This window comes from Heteronotia binoei, chromosome 16 (assembly GCF_032191835.1).
Source record: "Heteronotia binoei isolate CCM8104 ecotype False Entrance Well chromosome 16, APGP_CSIRO_Hbin_v1, whole genome shotgun sequence".
NCBI classification, from domain to species: Eukaryota; Metazoa; Chordata; class Lepidosauria; order Squamata; family Gekkonidae; genus Heteronotia; species Heteronotia binoei.
In genome coordinates this window covers 30,048,801-30,066,850 of record NC_083238.1, presented here as the reverse complement: position 1 = coordinate 30,066,850, position 18,050 = coordinate 30,048,801, and the positions used below count along the sequence as shown (strand labels likewise).

Sequence of the window (18,050 nt, the reverse complement as noted above, 5' to 3'; positions counted from 1 at the left end):
CCAGGTCACTGCAGTTGCCAGGTTGGCCTTTTACCATCTGCAGCAGATCAGGCAGCTGGCTCCCTATATCTCCCATCAGGACTTAGCTACAGTGATCCATGCAATGGTCACTTCCAGAATGGATTACTGTAACTACGCAGGCTCGCTCTTAAGGCAAATCTGGAAACTCCAGCTGATGCAAAATGCAGAGATGCACCTGCTAACTGCAATGCCCATAAGGGCATGCATTTGGCCAGTGCTACGCCATTTGCACTGGCTCCCTATTGAGTACCAGGTTCGCATCAAGGTTCTAGTATAGACCTTTAAAACATTGTGTGGCCTGGGACTGACATACCTGGGGGACCACCTTCCCCCAGATATGCCCTGGAGGGCTTTACGCTCAGCAAACCAAATCAGCTGGTTATCCCTGGTTCTGTCTTGCCTCAATTAGGGCCAGGGCTTTTTCTGTCCTGCCACTGGCATGCATGCTCCCATTAGAGATCAGGGCCCTACCAGAGCTGTTACCTTTCTGTAGGGCCTGTAAGACGGAGCTGTTCAGCCAGGCCTTCGAGTGAGCAACAGTCATCCAAAGTAAACTGAACTGGCCTCTCTTGTCACACTATTCCATCATTAATTGGGCCTACTGGTGAGTTACTGATCTCAGCGTGCAACTGTATGAAATTTGAAATCTGATTAACTCTCTCTTCTGCTCTGACATTGAATGGATTTAATTGTTTTACTGTAATTTTATTGGTTTTAATTGTCTGAATTTGTTGTACTCCACCCTGAGCTTGTTCATGGGGCAGGGCAGAATTTATATCAACTAAAATGAAATTAAAAATTAAAAATAATGTTGAAGAGTGCGGTCAGGGACAACACAAGATTCTAGCTGGTTATTATGGTCCATGAAAATCTGTGCTCGGCTCCCACCCTGAAGGCAAATAGTGGAATATTTGGATTGATACACATTTTGCTACATTTATCACAGTAGTATACTTTCATTATAAAATAGCATGTGGAAATTTATCTTCACTTTCAGCAGGTAAAAAGATTAACAACTTCATTCATAAAATCCAATTTCATCTGCATATTTATCTTTTTGCTGCAAGATATATGGGATCCTACAGATAAATTAAATCAAGGGTACTTCTACATCACAAATTAGAAGAAAAAGGCATCTACAAACCAGTACAGAGGCAGCGGAAGTTCTCACATGTCTTTGGGCAAACATCTGAAAACAACTCAAAGACAACTCTTCCAGCTAAAATACAAGAATACAAAGAAATCGTTAAAGCAATTATGTATATTTACTAAACATTAAGGCATTTATCCTAGCGTTTACTCATAAATAAGATCCATTTATTCTGCATGTTTTAGAATTTGGGCCAAATTGTAGTTGAACATGAATGAATAGCAGCATTTCTCTTACCAGGTACATTGTTGATGGCTATATCAAAAAAGCATCGAGGTCTCTGGGTTTTCACTCCCATGGCTTCAGAATTTTACAGCTGGAAGGGAATTACAAATGATCAGTTCTCCATTGCCAATCGGTGAAGAAGCACAGCCCTCCTATATTTGAAGACTTTTTGAAAAATAAAATAGAAATCTATGTTACACAACACTAAGAAATGAGGAAAATAGAGATTTTAAAAACGGATAGCTTTGCTTTCTTTAACAGAGATGAAGGTATAAAAACAGTGGCACAGGTGAGCAAAACATTTGGGTTCTAATTGTTCCTTTATTGGCAAGCATGAACGCTTGAGGCAAGCCAAAATGGTGTGGCATCAACTCCTGAATCAATATCAGTTTGCCTCTTTCTCTCCCCCACACCCCGTGTGACTTATCTGCTAGTGATGTTTATGGTGAAGATAAAAAGATATATGGCATGTAAGAATATCAAGCCGTCATTCATATGTCTCCCTGTTTCTACTCCAACTCTTGAAAGTCATTCCTAGAGCGGTTCCACCTGGAATATATTCCCATTACCATAGCTAGCAGTTAGAGAGATGGACTAGGGCAGGGGTGGCCAAACTTGCTTAATGTAAGAGCCACACAGAATACCTGTCAGATAATTGAGAGCCAAAAGACATGAACATCAGAGGAAGGAAGGAAGGAAGGAAGGAAGGAAGGAAGGAAGGAAGGAAGGAAGGAAGGAAGGAAGGAAGGAAGGAAGGAAGAAAGAAAGAAAGAAAGAAAGAAAGAAAGAAAGAAAGAAAGAAAGAAAGAAAGAAAGAAAGAAAGAAAGAAAGAAAGAAAGAAAGAAAGAAAGAAAGAAAGAAAGAAAGAAAGAAAGAAATTTTAAATGTATCCTCCAAGCTGCTGGCAGTCTTGGCTTGGAGAAGTGATTTAAAGGGACAAATGCCTTCTCCAAGCTGGCTGAGAGGGCTGTGGGGGCTTTGAGAGCCGCATAATGTGTGTGATAGAGTCACATGTGGTTCCTGAGCCACAGTTTGCCCCCCCCCTCCCGGACTAGGGTATGGGAGACCCACATTTAAATTTCCACTGTTGCACAGCTTCTTGGGTGACCTCAGACCAATGACATACTTACTCTCACCCTAACCTAACTTGCAGGGTTGTTGTGAGAATATAACGGAAGAGAGAACAATGTAAGCCGCTTTGGGTTCCCCTTGTGGAGAAAACCAGGGTTTGAATTAACATAAATAAAAGATACTCCCGCATTACTGTGCTCAGTAACATGGCACAGCTCATACTACAAGATGAGGAGTGTGTACACGCCATTGTATGAGACAGCAATCAACAATACAGCTCTCTGGTCTACAACTATACCTTGAATATACTATAGCACAGTTTAGCTATGGATTGTGGACTGGTGCTTGAGGCTTACTACTACCTAGGCCTCATATCCTGTGATCATCCCTAATCCAATCCTTCTTGCTTCCACTCCCATTGGATACAGCCACTACACACAGCACAAGAGGTATAGGTTGGATGGGTGGAGCACATGTTTGCAATTAGGATTCAGTGGCCAGAACAAATGCTGAGGCTACCACATTTCTTTGGCACATTGCCTCCTTTACCTTGATGTTCTCAGAAAATGTTGACCCTAATACAACTTTACCCCAAACCCAACCATTATAACCAAGAAAGGAGTACTGATCATGGAACCATAAGACATAAACAGTATTATGTATAGCAATGGTGCCATTCACTTCTGGTCTACAAGACAACCTGGCCTTCCATCAAGGCACAAATAACTAAAAGCAGGGCTTTTTTTGTAGCAGGAACTCCTCTGCATATTAGGTCACACACCCCTGAGCCAATCCTCCAAGAGCTTACAGGGCTCTTAGTACAGGGCCTACTGTAAGCTCTTGAAGAACTTGCTACATCAGGTGTGTGTGGCCTAATATGCTATGGAGTTCTTGCTACAAATAAAGCCCTGAAGACTTTAACTCTGTAAAGCTGAAGAGAAGAAAACGTATGGCAAAATTTACTGCACATATCTACCTCACACTATAAATGCACTGAAATAAGAGATTTAAACTTTTTTTTAGTTTGGTATAACAATATTAACAAAATATCATTCCCAGTTATGTGACACAGAATTTTGTTTTGCAAGAAAAACGTTTTTTCCACAGAAAATTTCCCCTTTTTGAAGATTCATTAAATTAACAACTGCATGCCTTTGTTGATACAATATTAGGCAAGGGTGACAGTTTCAAAGTTGTTATTAATGTTCTTCACATAATTATCCTTAGGAGTTGTGTGAGAGGATATGTACGTTTTACTGATTTGTAAACGGAGGGGGATAAAATAACAAATAGAACAGCCCAAAGAAAAATCAACTTGTAAATTCACCTGATTGTGTGTGCAAATCACATCAAAACCAAAGCTAAAATTTTTCTCATATGGTACAAAAAGGTAGTCCCCTGTGCAAGCACCAGTCGTTTCCTACTCTGGGGTGACGTTGCTTTCACAATGTTTTCACGGCAGACTTTTTACGGGGTGGTTTGCCATTGCCTTCCCCAGTCATCTACACTTTGCCCTCAGCATGCTGGGTCCCCATTTTACTGACCTCGGAAGGATGGAAGGCTGAGTCAACCTCGAGCCAGCTACCTGAAACCAGCTTCCATTGGGATCGAACTCAGGTCGTGAGCAGAGGGCTCCGACTGCAGTACTGCAGCTTTACTACTCTGCACCATGGGGCTCTTATCATAAGGTACAAGGGACATTCTAATCACTGATTTGATATGGTAACCAAAACAAGTAATACAAGTGATTCCATGCAATTCTGTTGAATTAGATGAACAGAAAATACAGCCATGACATATTCTGCAGTTATTTGAGTATGCTAAAATTAGTTTAATCAGTGTATTAATTTTTCCTTAAATTTAAGCATAAGTGAAGTACATGCTATAGTCTTTAAATGTTTACAATTATTCTAATAAAAATAATTTCCAAAGCTTTTTTTTCCTATCTGAACACTTGAAACCACATTTGATTTATTTTTTTCCTGTTCAAATACTGAGACTCAATTATGTGTTGCAAGCTGCAGTCCAAGCTTTGCTCCCGGCAGAAGCTGGGTTCAGGTAGCCAGCCGACTCAAGGTTGATTCAGTCTTCCATCCTTCTATGGTCAGAAAAATGAGTACCCAAATTGCTGGAGGTAAAGTATAGATGACTGGGGAAAGCAATGGCAAACATAAAATGTCTGGTGAAAACGTAATGCAACATCACCCCAGAGTTGGAAATGTCTGGTGCCCGCACAGGGAACTGCCCCCCCCCCCCCATTCATGTTTTCCACAAACACTACACTACCCAGTATATGATTTTCTTACATGTCTACCTTTCTAAGATCAATAAGACTCATGGATTTTTTTGGGCAAGCATACTCTTTTGGGAATAAAGGAAACTGAAGGGTGCCAGTCTCTATTAAAAGAATGCAAGATACAACAATTAGATCACCTCACGGTAACCAAGGCTGAAGCTACACCTATGGACAAGGAACAGGGTACTAGATGAAAACTAATGCTAGCTTCTTCACAATTTACAGGGCAGTGTTTTATTGTTGACAATGTCTGGGTCAGCATTTTTAAGCAAATTATCCCAACTCAAACAAGCTATGGAACTTGAATACATGCATGAGCTCATACAGTAACTTCACTTGAGTAATCTGCCCAGATACCCTCTCCATGAGGTTGACTCAATCTGTCTTTGCCTGGTCTCAGCCCGGATTATTAGGGATCAGTTACCCAGCCTATTGCTTGTGTGTGGGTTTTTTTGTTTTTTTTTAAGGAAGCCTGTTGCATCTGTTCAGAAGGGATTTTGGAGAACATAAAGGAATATAAAGAGACAAGTCCAAGATCTCTAAGTAAGGTGCGGTAAATGGTATTTATAGTTTTATGTTGCTTACCCTATATTAGTTTCCCCCCCTGCTGTGGTTGACAATACTCAAGAGTTTTTCCTAGGTGTTCATAATATGTAAACCACCTTGGGGTCCTCTTTGGAGAGAAAAAGGAGGGGGGGATCAAAGAAACAAAAACACAGTCACACACATTCACCTGTCCTTCTTATGACTTTCATTTTGGACTTTGATTCTGAGAATTACTGTTCCTGAATAATCAACAACTTGACACTCTTGGGCACTATGGTGTCTGCAGACTGTCTCCTAGCACTTACTTATTGCCCTGTATCTGAACCAATACTTCCTTTAAGCAGTGGAGTTAGCAAATATTCTACTTTGTGAGCAAATGGCATTAAAGTTGTGAGCTACTGCATATCTGGGGCCATTTTTCCTGAGCTAAGACAAAAATGTGTGAGCCAGAGGCTAGAAAACTGAGAGGTAGCTTACACTAACTCAGCTTAGAGTGGAACATCCTAACCCCTTCCATTTTCTTCCTCATACTTTTTTAAAGTTCCCTTCTTCTTTGGCCTCGTGCTCCCTCCTTTTTACTATTTCCACTACTTTTTCATACTGTTTCTCTGTCCTTGAGCCCCATTCTACACTCCTCCAGCCAATTCTGGAGGGCGGTTCAAGTAATGGTGAGGATGAACAGCTGTGATGGGTGGTGATGGGAGACTGCTCCCATGGAGTCTTTGCAATAGCCTGCTTCAGTGGGGAGAGCGGGATATAAATCCAATAAAATAAAAAATTAAAAGTTAAGGGGTAACGAGCACTTGAAATTACAGTTGGTTCTGCAGCTAGTGCAGAATGCAGCAGCCAGGCTGCTATTGGGGCTTCCCAGGTGGGAGCACATACAGCCAAGACTGTGGGAACTGCACTGGCTGCCAGTAGTATACCGGATTCATTACAAGGTGCTGGTTATTACCTTTATTACCTGCCTCGGTGGGGAGGGCGGGGTATAAATAAAATTTTATTATTATTAAAGCCCTATATGGTCTAGGACCTGCCTATCTTAGGGACCATCTCTCCCCACAAGTTCCCCAGAGGGTACTTAGATCAGGATCACAAAATCTACCAGTAATCCCTGGGCCGAAGGAAAGACCACCAGAGAAAGGGCCTTCTCGATTGCAGCCCCCTGCTGGTGGAATCAACTGCCAGAGGAAGTGAGGGCCTTGCGGAACCTTGCGCAGTTCCGCAGGGCCTGCAAGACTGTTCTCTTCCGGCTGGCGTTTAACTGACATGGCGCCTATATCTCAGGGAATTGAAGAAATGCCGTCACCACTAAAACAGCACTAAATTAATATTTTGTTTTAACTGTTGAATGTGTAATTTTAATATTTATTGATTTTAATTGTCTGTTGTGATTTTATATTGTGAGCCGCCCTGAGCCTGCTTTGGCGGGGAGGGCAGGATATAAATCAAATAAAGTAAAGTAAAGTAATTTGTATTCACTGGGAGTGTGTATTTGCTTTGCACTATTTCACCACAACAGCAGCTCCACACTAGGAAGTGGGGGAAGTCAGACCCTCATTATGAGCAACAAAACACAAGAGTCAGGAGGCTGAGAAAGGATGCTAGTGCAACTTCAGCCAGCAAATCCATCTCACTCCTCTAGCACCTGCCAGATACAAAATATTCACAGGCACGCACTAAATAAAATCAATTGTACACAGGATTATAGACTTCACAATGTTGGCTTGAACTGTGGTCTTGCAATAGGAGCAGGGAACAGCAAGGTGATGCTCTTACCAGAACTCCCAATCCTGCAACTAGGCAACTTCTCCACAACTCATTTTCATCAGACAAAATTAATACACAACTACCTGATGGTTTTCTTATTCTCCTGCAAAAACTGAAATCTTCCATTTCCCCCCTTACTGTTTTGATTAACTAAAAGGGCAAAGGGTAGAAGTCTGTCTTTTGATAGTCAATTTATCCACTTCAAGAGGGAAAAAAAGCAAGCCCATGACAGAATCCACCAAGACTTCAACAACATCCAGCGCCCGCCCCCCCTCCCCCGGCTAATCAACCCAAATCTGGATTAATTCAAGCAACAGGCTAATTTTCTAGATACCATGTTAGCCCTATCCCACACCAGGAAGCAATTCAGAACCCATGATACAATTCACTGGTACACAACTGAAAGATTTACAACAGACATTCTGAAGATTATAACATAAAGTGAAGAAACAGATTGCAAAAGCCAAAATCACCCAGGAATTTCTCACTACAAGACAGTCTCAAATATACTTTTTTTTTTTTTAAAGGTACAAGTCATCACCTACAGCTCCTTGCTCAAACCTGACTGGCATAATCAGTGACCTGGAAAATCATGAAGGAACCCTGGCAGCTCTTGAAAGCCTGCAAGTGATTTCACCAAACAAGCCACCAAGCTGCCTCTCCTCTCTTCTGTTCCCTGACCCAAGAGCTCAAGCCAGCTTCTTTTTTTCAGCACCAAGACTTCTTATTTCAGGGGTTCCTAAATCCTTCTAATATTCCTTTCTCATAGAACTTGGTGGTAAGACCCTATCCTTACTTACAGACTGCTTTCCAGTCTCAAAAAAGTGTGTGTTTATATGGGTTTTAAAAAATTATTTAAATATTAGATAGCTAGATTAGATATTCAATGTAAATGTGTTTTTAATGTCTTTAATATTTTAATATTGAAATGTTCGCCACCCTGAGGATCCTGTTTGAGTAAAAGGCAGCACAAATATGCTTTGAGTGAATAAATAATATGGTTTCTTATCAGCAACAATGGGCCTGCAAAGAAAGAAAATCAGTCACCACAACAAATCCATATTCACTCAAGCAACACTGTTACAGGACCCAATGACATCAGCCAATACTATAACGGATTTATTCCCTTTCCCATTGTCCAATGTGATATATTACATCACCTGTCAACAATGTTCTTCTCTTCCCTACATAACCCTGATAAACAGGTCAATCTCTATATAAAATTATGAAGGGAAGTAGATCTGACATTTCTTTTAAAAATCACAACATTCAAAAACTGTGGCAGAACATTTCAGCCTCCCAAGAGACATTCTGCTGCAGGCCCCAAAGTCAACATTCTTCAACAAAAGAACTTTGAAAGGGAGACTCCAACATGAAACTGGAGAATTAGATTTCATTAAGAAGTCTGCCTGGGCTGCACAAGGGATTCTCAAGTCATTATTGGTACTAATCAGCTTAGCAAAGCTAGAGAGATAATATTATCACCAATTATTGCTATTATCAGCAGTCATTTTACTTCAAGCACAGTGGTATTTCACACAATGTCAAACCCTAGAGTTACTGCAATACATGGCCTTTTGATCTTGCTTGCAGCATTTCCCCCACTCCATACCAGGTATGTCAGCCAACTGGATCCACCTCATGCAATTTAGAAGTGGGCTCTAATATACACAAATGTTTATGCTGGAATAAAATGTATTAATCACTGAAGTTTTTTTCCCCAAACTAATACGCCCCCCCCCCCAAATCTGTGGAGCCTACAAGGAACACAATCAGCAAGGGACAATGCTAAAATGGATTTAGAGATAGCAGCCCTCTGCCTACCATTTCTATAGTCAGTCAGTCAAATCTGATCATCTGAGATCCCCATACCTGATTAATATCTCCAGATTCAACATAAGAACATCCTTCACAGCTCTCCGTTTTCAGACTATGCAAACAACTCTGTTAACTGGTCGATATTCCCACATCCCAACAGAACAATGTTTTTGCATTTGTGGTTCACCTATGATAGAGGACCTCTCCCATTATATTCTATCCTGCCCACTCTACAATGCCCCCAGAATTAAATTTCTGTCTGGAGTACTAACCTCCTTAAAAGCAAGTTCAGAAACTGAAAATATTATATTTCTGTTATCTGACAATGATGCTCATGTGTCCTATAGAGTCTCTCTGTTTGCCCTTGCAGCTAAGAAGATAAGAGCAAGAGTAATTTTAAATGCTGTAACTTCTTGAGGTTGGCCTTTCTGGGGAACTTTTAAGGTGTTAATTTGAAACTTTATTGTTCGAGTTCTGTTTTGTCTTGTAACGGCCAATGGCTATATACAATAAATTTTTGACTACCATTTCTATACCATTTTCTGCCTTGAGAAATTAAAGGCATTAAATTAAAGGCAAAGTCACAACAACAGAGAACCATACAAATACTGTAAGTAGAATGACACCAAGTTGTAGTTTGGACTTGATTTGTGGCACACTTACCAACATGGCTGCGGCGGAAATGTAAATATGGAGGGGAAGAATACCCACTGAAACACTACAACCATGACCAATGACTATCTAACAGCTGTGGAATTATCAACAAATGCATTATTTTATTGTGTTTACACAAGAGTTCCTAACACTACGTCTGCAAGGAAGATGACAGTAATATTTTCTAAAAGGGTTCATTTTAGGTCCATAGAGTTTTAGACAGGGATGACCAACACCTGACCCAGGAAAATAAATACAGTTGTTTTAGGTTAAGCATGCAACCCTATGCACATTTACACAGAATCAAGTCCCTCTGAACTCAACAGAACACACTTCCCAAATAAATATCCACAGGATGGGGCTGTTAGGCTGCATACCTGCACTCAATTATATAAATGGATTTGTTCTTAAGTAATGTGGTCAGGATAAGCTGTGTTTATAAGTTATAGTGAATTCACGTTACGACTCATGTACACGATGTTTCTATATACATGTACTGAGAAATTATCATGTACTGAGAAATTATCATATTCAACATACATGCAGCCAGGGCTTTTTTTGTAGCAGGAATTCCTTTGCATATTAGGCCACACACCCGATGTAGCCAATCCTCCAAGATTTTACAGAAGGCCCTGTAACAACAGCTCTTGGAGGATTGGCTACATCAGGGGTGTGTGGCCTAATATGCAAAGGAGTTCCTGCTCCAAAAAAGCCCTGCGTACAGTTGAATGTGTGACTGAAACTGCACATTTATCCAGGTACGGGTCCTGTTTCTCTTACCAAGTGAATATACATTGGTTTTTTCTTACAAACACATTTATGCATGTACCTGCATGATGTATGTGCATTCACTGTAACATGAGAACAAGGCTATTTATTTATAATTTAAATTTGCTAGGGATGCCATCCTCAAAATTACAGCTCATCTCCATGCTGCAGTTCCCCTAGAGAAAATGTGTGAACTCTGTAGCATTTGAGCTATGTTTTTATTAGTATATTATTAAGCTATTGTTGTATTTTAACTGTTTTACCATGACTGTGATCCGCCCTGAGTCCACATGGGAAAGGGAGGAATATAAATTGACCAAATAAAATAAAATAAATTGTACCCCACTGAGGTCCCTGTCCTCCCCAGGCTCCATCCCCAAATATCTGGGATTTTCCCAACCTGGATCTGGCAAAACCTAACTATAAAGGTAAAGGTGCAAGGAACAGTTGTTTTCGACTCTGGGGTGACGTTGCTTTCACAACGTTTTTATGGCAGACCTTTTTACAGGGTGGTTTGCCATTGCCTTCCCCAGTCATCTACACTTTCCCCCCAGCAAGCTGGGTACTCATTTTATCGACCTCGAAAGGATGGAAGGCTGACTCAACCTCGAGCCGGCTACCTGAACCAGCTTCTGCTGGGATTGAACTCAGGTTGTGAGCAGAGGGCTCCGACTGCAGTACTGCTGCTTTACCACTCTGCGCCATGGGGCTCTTTAAAAAAGAAGATTCAGCAGGGCTCTTCTTATCTAGTGGAAACTGGCAATTGACTAACATGATGTTTATTGGTAAAACCTAACTATAGTGCTACCAGTAAACATCATGTTAGTCAATTGCCAGTTTCCACTGGATAAGAAGAGCCCTGCTGAATCGAACTGGAGACAAACATGCTACGGCAGTTGGGGCTGTTCAAGCCTTCCCCTTGAACATGTCCCAAACATTTGGTATTCAGAAGTACAGTACTGCTGGAACACATGTGTTCCATTCAGATGATATAGCCATTTAGAACTATTTTTCATTAATTTATCTGTTCTAAAAATGCCATTACATCTCCCTGTGGCAGAGGGTTCCCCAAGTTAACAATGTGTTATATGAAACAGTACTTACAATTTGTTTATTCTGCACCTATGGACAATTTTGTTGCATGACCAAGTTATTGTATTATATTACATCTTTTCTATAACTATGATAAACTTTTTGATATGGGACACCAAATATGGCTGCGTCACAGACTGACATCAAAAGCATTACAATACCACTTTATAGTTAATTCTTTTCCTAATGATTTCTGACAAGTTTCTCTTTTCCTCCACATACTGAGTTAATGCTGCTGAAGCGTCTATCCTAAAACCTATTTCCAGGTTGGATAGTCAATCTGAAAACCCATCAACATATATGCAAAGTTAATCCAGATGCCAGCTTTGCTGCCACATACATCCAAACAATGCGATCACTGGACCTAACAACATCAACTGTGCCATCTCAGATTCGTTCACTTGCTCATCTTCTAACACTGTATATGCCATTAAATGCCAACCGTGCCCTTCTATTCTGTACATAGGGCATACAGGTCTAACCCTACACCAAAGGACAAATGGACAGAAATCTGACATCGATTCACAAGACTGAGAAATATGTAGAACACTTCAACCTTCCAGGACATTCAATGGGTGACCTCAAAGTAGCTGTTTTATTGCAAAGGAACTTCAGGAACAGACTGGAAAGGGAAATTGCTGAATTACAAGTTATCACAACACTCAAAACAATAAGCCCCCAGGACTTAACAGGGATACTGGTTTCTTATCTTGCTACATAAACTAATCTCACTCAGCTCTTACATCTGTATTCTCACCAAGAACATCCTCTTTATTTAATAGCAGATAGATTGGAATCATGATTGTAATGTAATATAATGAACAGTGGAATATAATGTAATTTGGAATGGTAGACTGGAATGTATTTCTCTGGTTTGGTGACAGAGGAGACATAATACTGCACAACAATCACTTCTTAAAGAAAATGATGCTGTCCATGCTTGAGAGGAGATAGATGAAGCGTAACAATTGGGTCTGTTAATTACTAGGGGTGGGCATGAACCATGTTATGAGTCTAAATTTGTTATAAAAATCACCTGGTTCATAGTTCATGAGTCGAGGGTTGTATGATCACATCTGCAATGAACCTCCATGGTTTTCACAGAGGTTCATACAGTTCATGTAGCAGATATGTTGGTGCTGATCAATTAACTGTCAAAGCAATGGGAGATGGACTTCAGCTGCCCTTCAAACACCAGCAGTGGCCTCCAAAGCTCACAGGCACTATTGGCTGGCAACAAGACAGCTTCCATTCTGCTCTATGGGAGCAGAATGGATATATATCTCCAGCTCACATGCAGTTGTTTTCACTTTGCAATGAAAGCTTTAAGGCAGAGAAAGAGAGTTAGAGACAGAGGGGAAAGGGAACTGGAAGTTCTCAGTGTGAAAACAGTGGGATTGGGGGTGTTTGGTGCTTACTCGGGGCTCTGAGGTACCTCTCTTCCTGCTCAAACTGAGCAGAGGGACTCAGTCAGTGGGTTCCTCAACTGAGGACTCACACTCCTCCTCAGTGGAATTTTTGAACCCTTCATTTCTTCCCCCTCCTTTTGCCATTTGGACCCTCAGATCCTCAACTTCCATGTCTTTGGGCACCTCCCCTTGGCTTAGCATCATCACCTTTCTTTGCTGTGCCTACCCCTCATCTTGGTTTTCCAACTCTCCACCCTCTTCCTGCGCTAGACCTCCTGTTAGATCACCATCTTTGCACTTTGGATCCTCAGCTTCTGCACCTCTGGGTACCCCCTGCCAGACTTAATATCATCAGCTTGCTGTGCCTTCCTCTCACATTGGTTTTCCAACTCTCTGCCCTCCTCCTAGAATCAAAGAGTTGGAAGGGACCTCCAGGGTCATCTAGACCAAACCCTTGCACAGTGCACAAACCCTTGCACGTCCATCTCCCATTGCTCTGACAATTAATTGATCAGCACCAACATATCTGCTACATGAACTGCATGAACCTCTGTGAAAACCATGGAGGTTCATTGCAGATCCCCCCCACACCCATTACCCCTGCTCCAGAAGATGGCAAAAAAAAAAAATCTCCAAGATCCCTAGCCAAACTGGCCTGGAGAAAATTGCTGCCTGACCCCAAACTGGAGATCAGCATTTCCCCGGATGTGTAAAAAAAGGGTCACAAGAACTAAGCTCTGATGCAACCCTTCCTGCCCTCCCTCTCATGATCTGCCTAAGTTCACAAAATCAGCATTGCTGTCAGAAGGTCATCTAGCCTCTGTTTGAAAACCTCCAAAGAAGAGCCCACCACTTCCCAAGGAAGCCTGTTCCACTGAGGAATTGCTCTAACTGTCAGGTAGCTCTTCTTAAAGTTTAGTTGAAAATCTTTTTGATTTAATTTCAACCCATTGGTTCTGGTCCTACCTTCTGAGGCACAAAACAACTCCACATCATCCTCTATATGACAGCCCTAAAAGTACTTGAAGATGGTTATTGTATCACCTCTCAGTCATCTCCTCTCCAGTCTAAACATACCCAGTTCCTTCAGCCTTTCCTCATAGGACTTGGTCTCCAACCCCCTCACCATCTTCATTGCCCTTCTCTGGACTCATTCCACCTTGTCTGTATCCTTCTTAAATTGCGGTGCCCCAAACTGAACACAATACTCTAGATGAGGTCTAACGAGAACAGAGTATAGTGATACCATCACTTCCCATGATCTGGACCTGCACCAGACATCCCATCAGATTCCACCACCCCCCCTTGCACTTTGGTCCCTAGGATCCACAACTTCCATGCCTCTGGGCATCTCCCCTCCCCCATGGCAGGCTTAACAGCTGTCCTTGCACTGCCTGCCCCTCCTCTTGGTTTTCAGCTTTTCGCCCCCCAGGCCTCCTACAGGGTCCCTTCTCTTTTGCATTTTAGACCCTAGGATCCTCAGCATCCACACCTCTGGGCACCCCCCACCCCGCCATGCTTATCAGCAGCCACCCTTGTTGTGCTTGTCCCTCTTGGTTTTGGCAGGTAGAGGAGAGTCAACTGGAGACTTGCTGTCAGTTTGGTGTCTCTAGTCTGCAAAGGGACTGTTCTACCACATCACAAACCTCACAAAATGAATTGGTTCAGTAAACAGAAAGGTTTGTGAAGGTTCATGAAACCCCAGAAATTACAAACCAAGACAAATTATCAATTCCCCCGTTCATGCCCACCCCTAATAATTACTCTCAGCATTCCACTATGAAGAAGGGTACATTTACACATCAATCTCCAATATTTATATATTTGTTTACTTCATTATGTTTTCCCCTGGAATTAAATCCAAACAAAGGATGATTATATAAATTATTGTTATTTTTGTTTGGTCCTTGCATCTGTTAAACTCATTATTATATCGCATGCTAATTTGCTGCTCACTATTTTTATTTATGGAGTGGAGTAACTTCCATTTCACTATATTTGAAGTGTGCATGCACATGGAAGCGTATATCTTGAATAAAACTTTGTTGGGTCTTGAAAGTGCAACTGGATTCAAATTCTGATCTGTTGCTTCAGACCAACACAGTTACCCACCTGAATCTGTTTATCACTTTATATTCACCAGGGCAAGTATTATGAGAAACTGGAGATCCATAAACAGCTCTCCTATCTACCTAATTTTTAATCAATATCTTCTGCAGGAAGGAAGAAATTGAATAGGAACAGTGGACTGATGTGGTTTTGGGGGGGGGGGGATTTCAAACTTGCTCATGCACTACTTTGCCCAATGTAAACTACCCCCTGGCCAAGCTCCTATTTGCCTGGAGTAGTTTGTGGGAAAGAGGGAAGAGACAATTTTAATCTTGAATGTAGTGGGAAAAGGGAGATAAAATCCCAACTCAATCCCCCCTCCCACTATTTACAAATTTTATGCAGTAAGGAGCTCCAATCACAGATCCCCAACATGTCATTTTATAGCATTCATAAACTGCTGAACCTATTCTGCTATTCTGTTGCATATTTACTCACAGTGAAGAGATCCCCCTGAACTTATTGTCTGTTTTGGATTTCATCATCCCAAAATACATTTGGGCCACCCTCAAACATTGTTACCTCAGCCTTCACTCCAGATCATTTATGAACTACACAGAACATGGGTTCTTTCCAAAACAGATTCCACTGCTCAATTCCATCCACTCTGAAAATGGATTTAAGTACCACCCCCACCCCCACAAAAAAGCCTTGGATTTTTAACACATTCAATTCAGTGTTCATTTCTTACATTTCAGAATGCATATTTTCATATGCACATGAATTGCACTTCCCTCACTGAATACTCCCCTTTCCCCACACATGAACTTTTTCCATAAGTTCAGAATTCAGTGTACCCTTGCAAAGCCCATTTAGTAAAGGACGCTAAGGAGCCCATACTGAGCCAAAGAGAAACAGACTAGGAAAACTCCAACGTTAGGCCCAAACCTAGGGGATATTAACAAACTGTCTTAAGAGGTGAGGCAATAATGCATGTGGAACAACAGCCCCCTTCGCCTTTCCACAGCACTCCAGAGTACTTAAAGCAATCACTTGTGGTTCCTCCTCCAGGACTCCTCCGCCCCCCAAAACTGAGTCTGTTATTCCACCACTTCTTACCATTTGCCTCTCCTCCTTACTCTCTGCTAGGCTACTTACTATCAAAGCCACATCCCGCCCCCTTGCAAAGATGCGACTTCCCATCCTAAAAAAAAAATAAATCCGACAAGAATTGTAAAGCACTTTGTACGCAGAAGACTAAACGCCGGCGAAATAAACAGCACCCTTATAACAAAGAGGTTCCCCTCCTCGGCCTCCTCTCACGTTTTCCCCCATGCATTCCGCACAAATATCACAATAACCAGAACAGACCTCTCCACCACCACCGCCACCCCATCCTCCTCCCGTTTAAGGCCCAAAAATTTCACTCCCTCTCCAGCCTCTCCCCGCCAATCTTTCCCCCCGCCCCGTCTCTTCCCCCTCGACTTGTGGAGAGAGGGGCGACGCTCCCTTCCGTGGAGCCCTCAAGGGAGTCTGGCTGTGGGAACAGGCCGCCTCCCCCAAAGTCAGCGTGAGGCAGATTCAAACTGGAAGGGAGCAAGGGAGAGAGGGGGAAAAAACCCCTCCTGCACTGTCCCCCCCTTTCCCGCCACCCCAAGACACGATTCCCCCCTCACGCCACCCTTTACATTTGCAGACGGAGCGACCCCCAGCCCGGACCCCCTCACGGAGCGGCTTGGCTCGGCCCTCACCCGCTGGGCCCGGAATCCGCCTCCCGCCGCGCTCTTCACCACCTCGCCGCCGCCATGTTAGGATCTGGTGCAGCACGGACTGCGTCAGTGGAGGAGGGGAGGAAGCGGGAAACCCGAAGCGGCGAGTGGCTGGCGAAGGAGGGATGGATGGGTTGGTGGGGGCTCGGCTGCGAGACAGCCCGCGAAGCCCTGAGTCTCAGGCAGCAAATGCGTCGCCTCGCTTGCGATGGAAGGAGGAGGAGAGCTCAGCACAGGGCCGCTTCTCGCCCGCCTCTACCTCGTAGTGGGACTCAGATGCTGCCTCAGCCTTGCCCCCTTGCCTGGGGATGGTGCAAAAATCAAAGGTGTGTTTGCAACACGCACACCCTCAGAAAGAGAGGATTCTTCGTGCTCCACGATGCATGCATTGCGAGGCAACGAGGATTAAAGTTTTCTGTTCATTTGCTCCCTTTAGACATCATTGAACCATGGCAGTTGAACATAACTAGGGTAGTCATTTATGGGGGTGGGGGGGGGGGGAGAGAAGGCAAATTTTGCACATGTTTTCATATAGATGCAAGTTGGCAGATATAGTTAACTAGAAGTACATCTCACCTTTCTGTTGTGAACATAAGACATGTGCACCTGGTGGGTTGACGCTCCAAACCTGCACCTGAAGAAGGGAGCTCCGGCTCACAAAAGTTTGATTTGAAATAAATGGAAGGTGCCACAGGACTCATGTCTGTAAATCAGTCACCATAGTGCGCCAGCTCAGCTCCTTACCCAGGTGGAAACCAGTAGCACCTTTAAGACTAACAAAGTTTTATTCCGAATGTAAGCTTTCCGATGCATGCACACTTCATCAGTCAACGAAAGCTTACATTCTGAGTAAAACTTTGTTGGTCTTAAGGTACCACTGGACTCCAACTTTGTTCTTTTACTTCAGACCAACGCAGCTGCTCACCAGTACTCCCTCTAAGCTGTGGAGTCTTGTGAGCAAAAATTCACCTTTGTGAGCTACTGACATTAAAGTTGTGAGCTCCTGCATAAATTAGTTTGCTCTGGGGCTATTTTTTACTGAGCTAAGATAAAAATGTGTGAGCCAGAAGCTGAAAAACTGAGTTAGCTAGCTCACACTAATTCACCTTAGAGGGAACACTGCTGCCCACCTGGATCTCCCTACCCAGGTGCTAACTGTTGCTGGGGTATTTTTTTCAAGGCTTCCGCTCACCCTTCCCCTCTAATGGCTCACTATCCTATCATTCACCTTGAACAGCCTGGTTACTTTGAGCAGTTCTTCCAACTGCAGGTAGCTCTGAGTAACCCACATTTGCACAGGAATCTAGCCTCAGTTTTATTGGCTAAAAAGCACAACCCTGAAATTTCAGAAGACAGGACTCAGAAAGAAAAAAAAGACTGTTCTCTGAAAAGGAGTATGTGGTGACCTTAG

General features: G+C 42.7%; 1 protein-coding gene across 2 annotated transcripts in view; it reads right to left on the bottom strand.

Moving 5' to 3' along the window:
- Positions 1 to 17,020, bottom strand: part of PPIG (peptidylprolyl isomerase G) — a 38,399-nt gene extending 21,379 nt beyond the window's left edge. The window contains exons 1-3 of one of the 2 annotated variants that reach the window (XM_060257432.1): positions 16,622 to 17,020; positions 1,409 to 1,487; positions 1,166 to 1,240 (exon numbers count right to left, since the gene is read on the bottom strand). In XM_060257432.1, coding sequence (XP_060113415.1) covers positions 1,166 to 1,240; positions 1,409 to 1,469 — 136 coding nt within the window. In that variant the 5' untranslated portion in view covers positions 1,470 to 1,487; positions 16,622 to 17,020. Of the gene's footprint in view, positions 1 to 1,165; positions 1,241 to 1,408; positions 1,488 to 16,558 lie in introns of both variants that reach the window. The other variant, XM_060257431.1, reaches the window with a different exon arrangement.
- Positions 17,021 to 18,050: the final 1,030 nt, after the last annotated feature.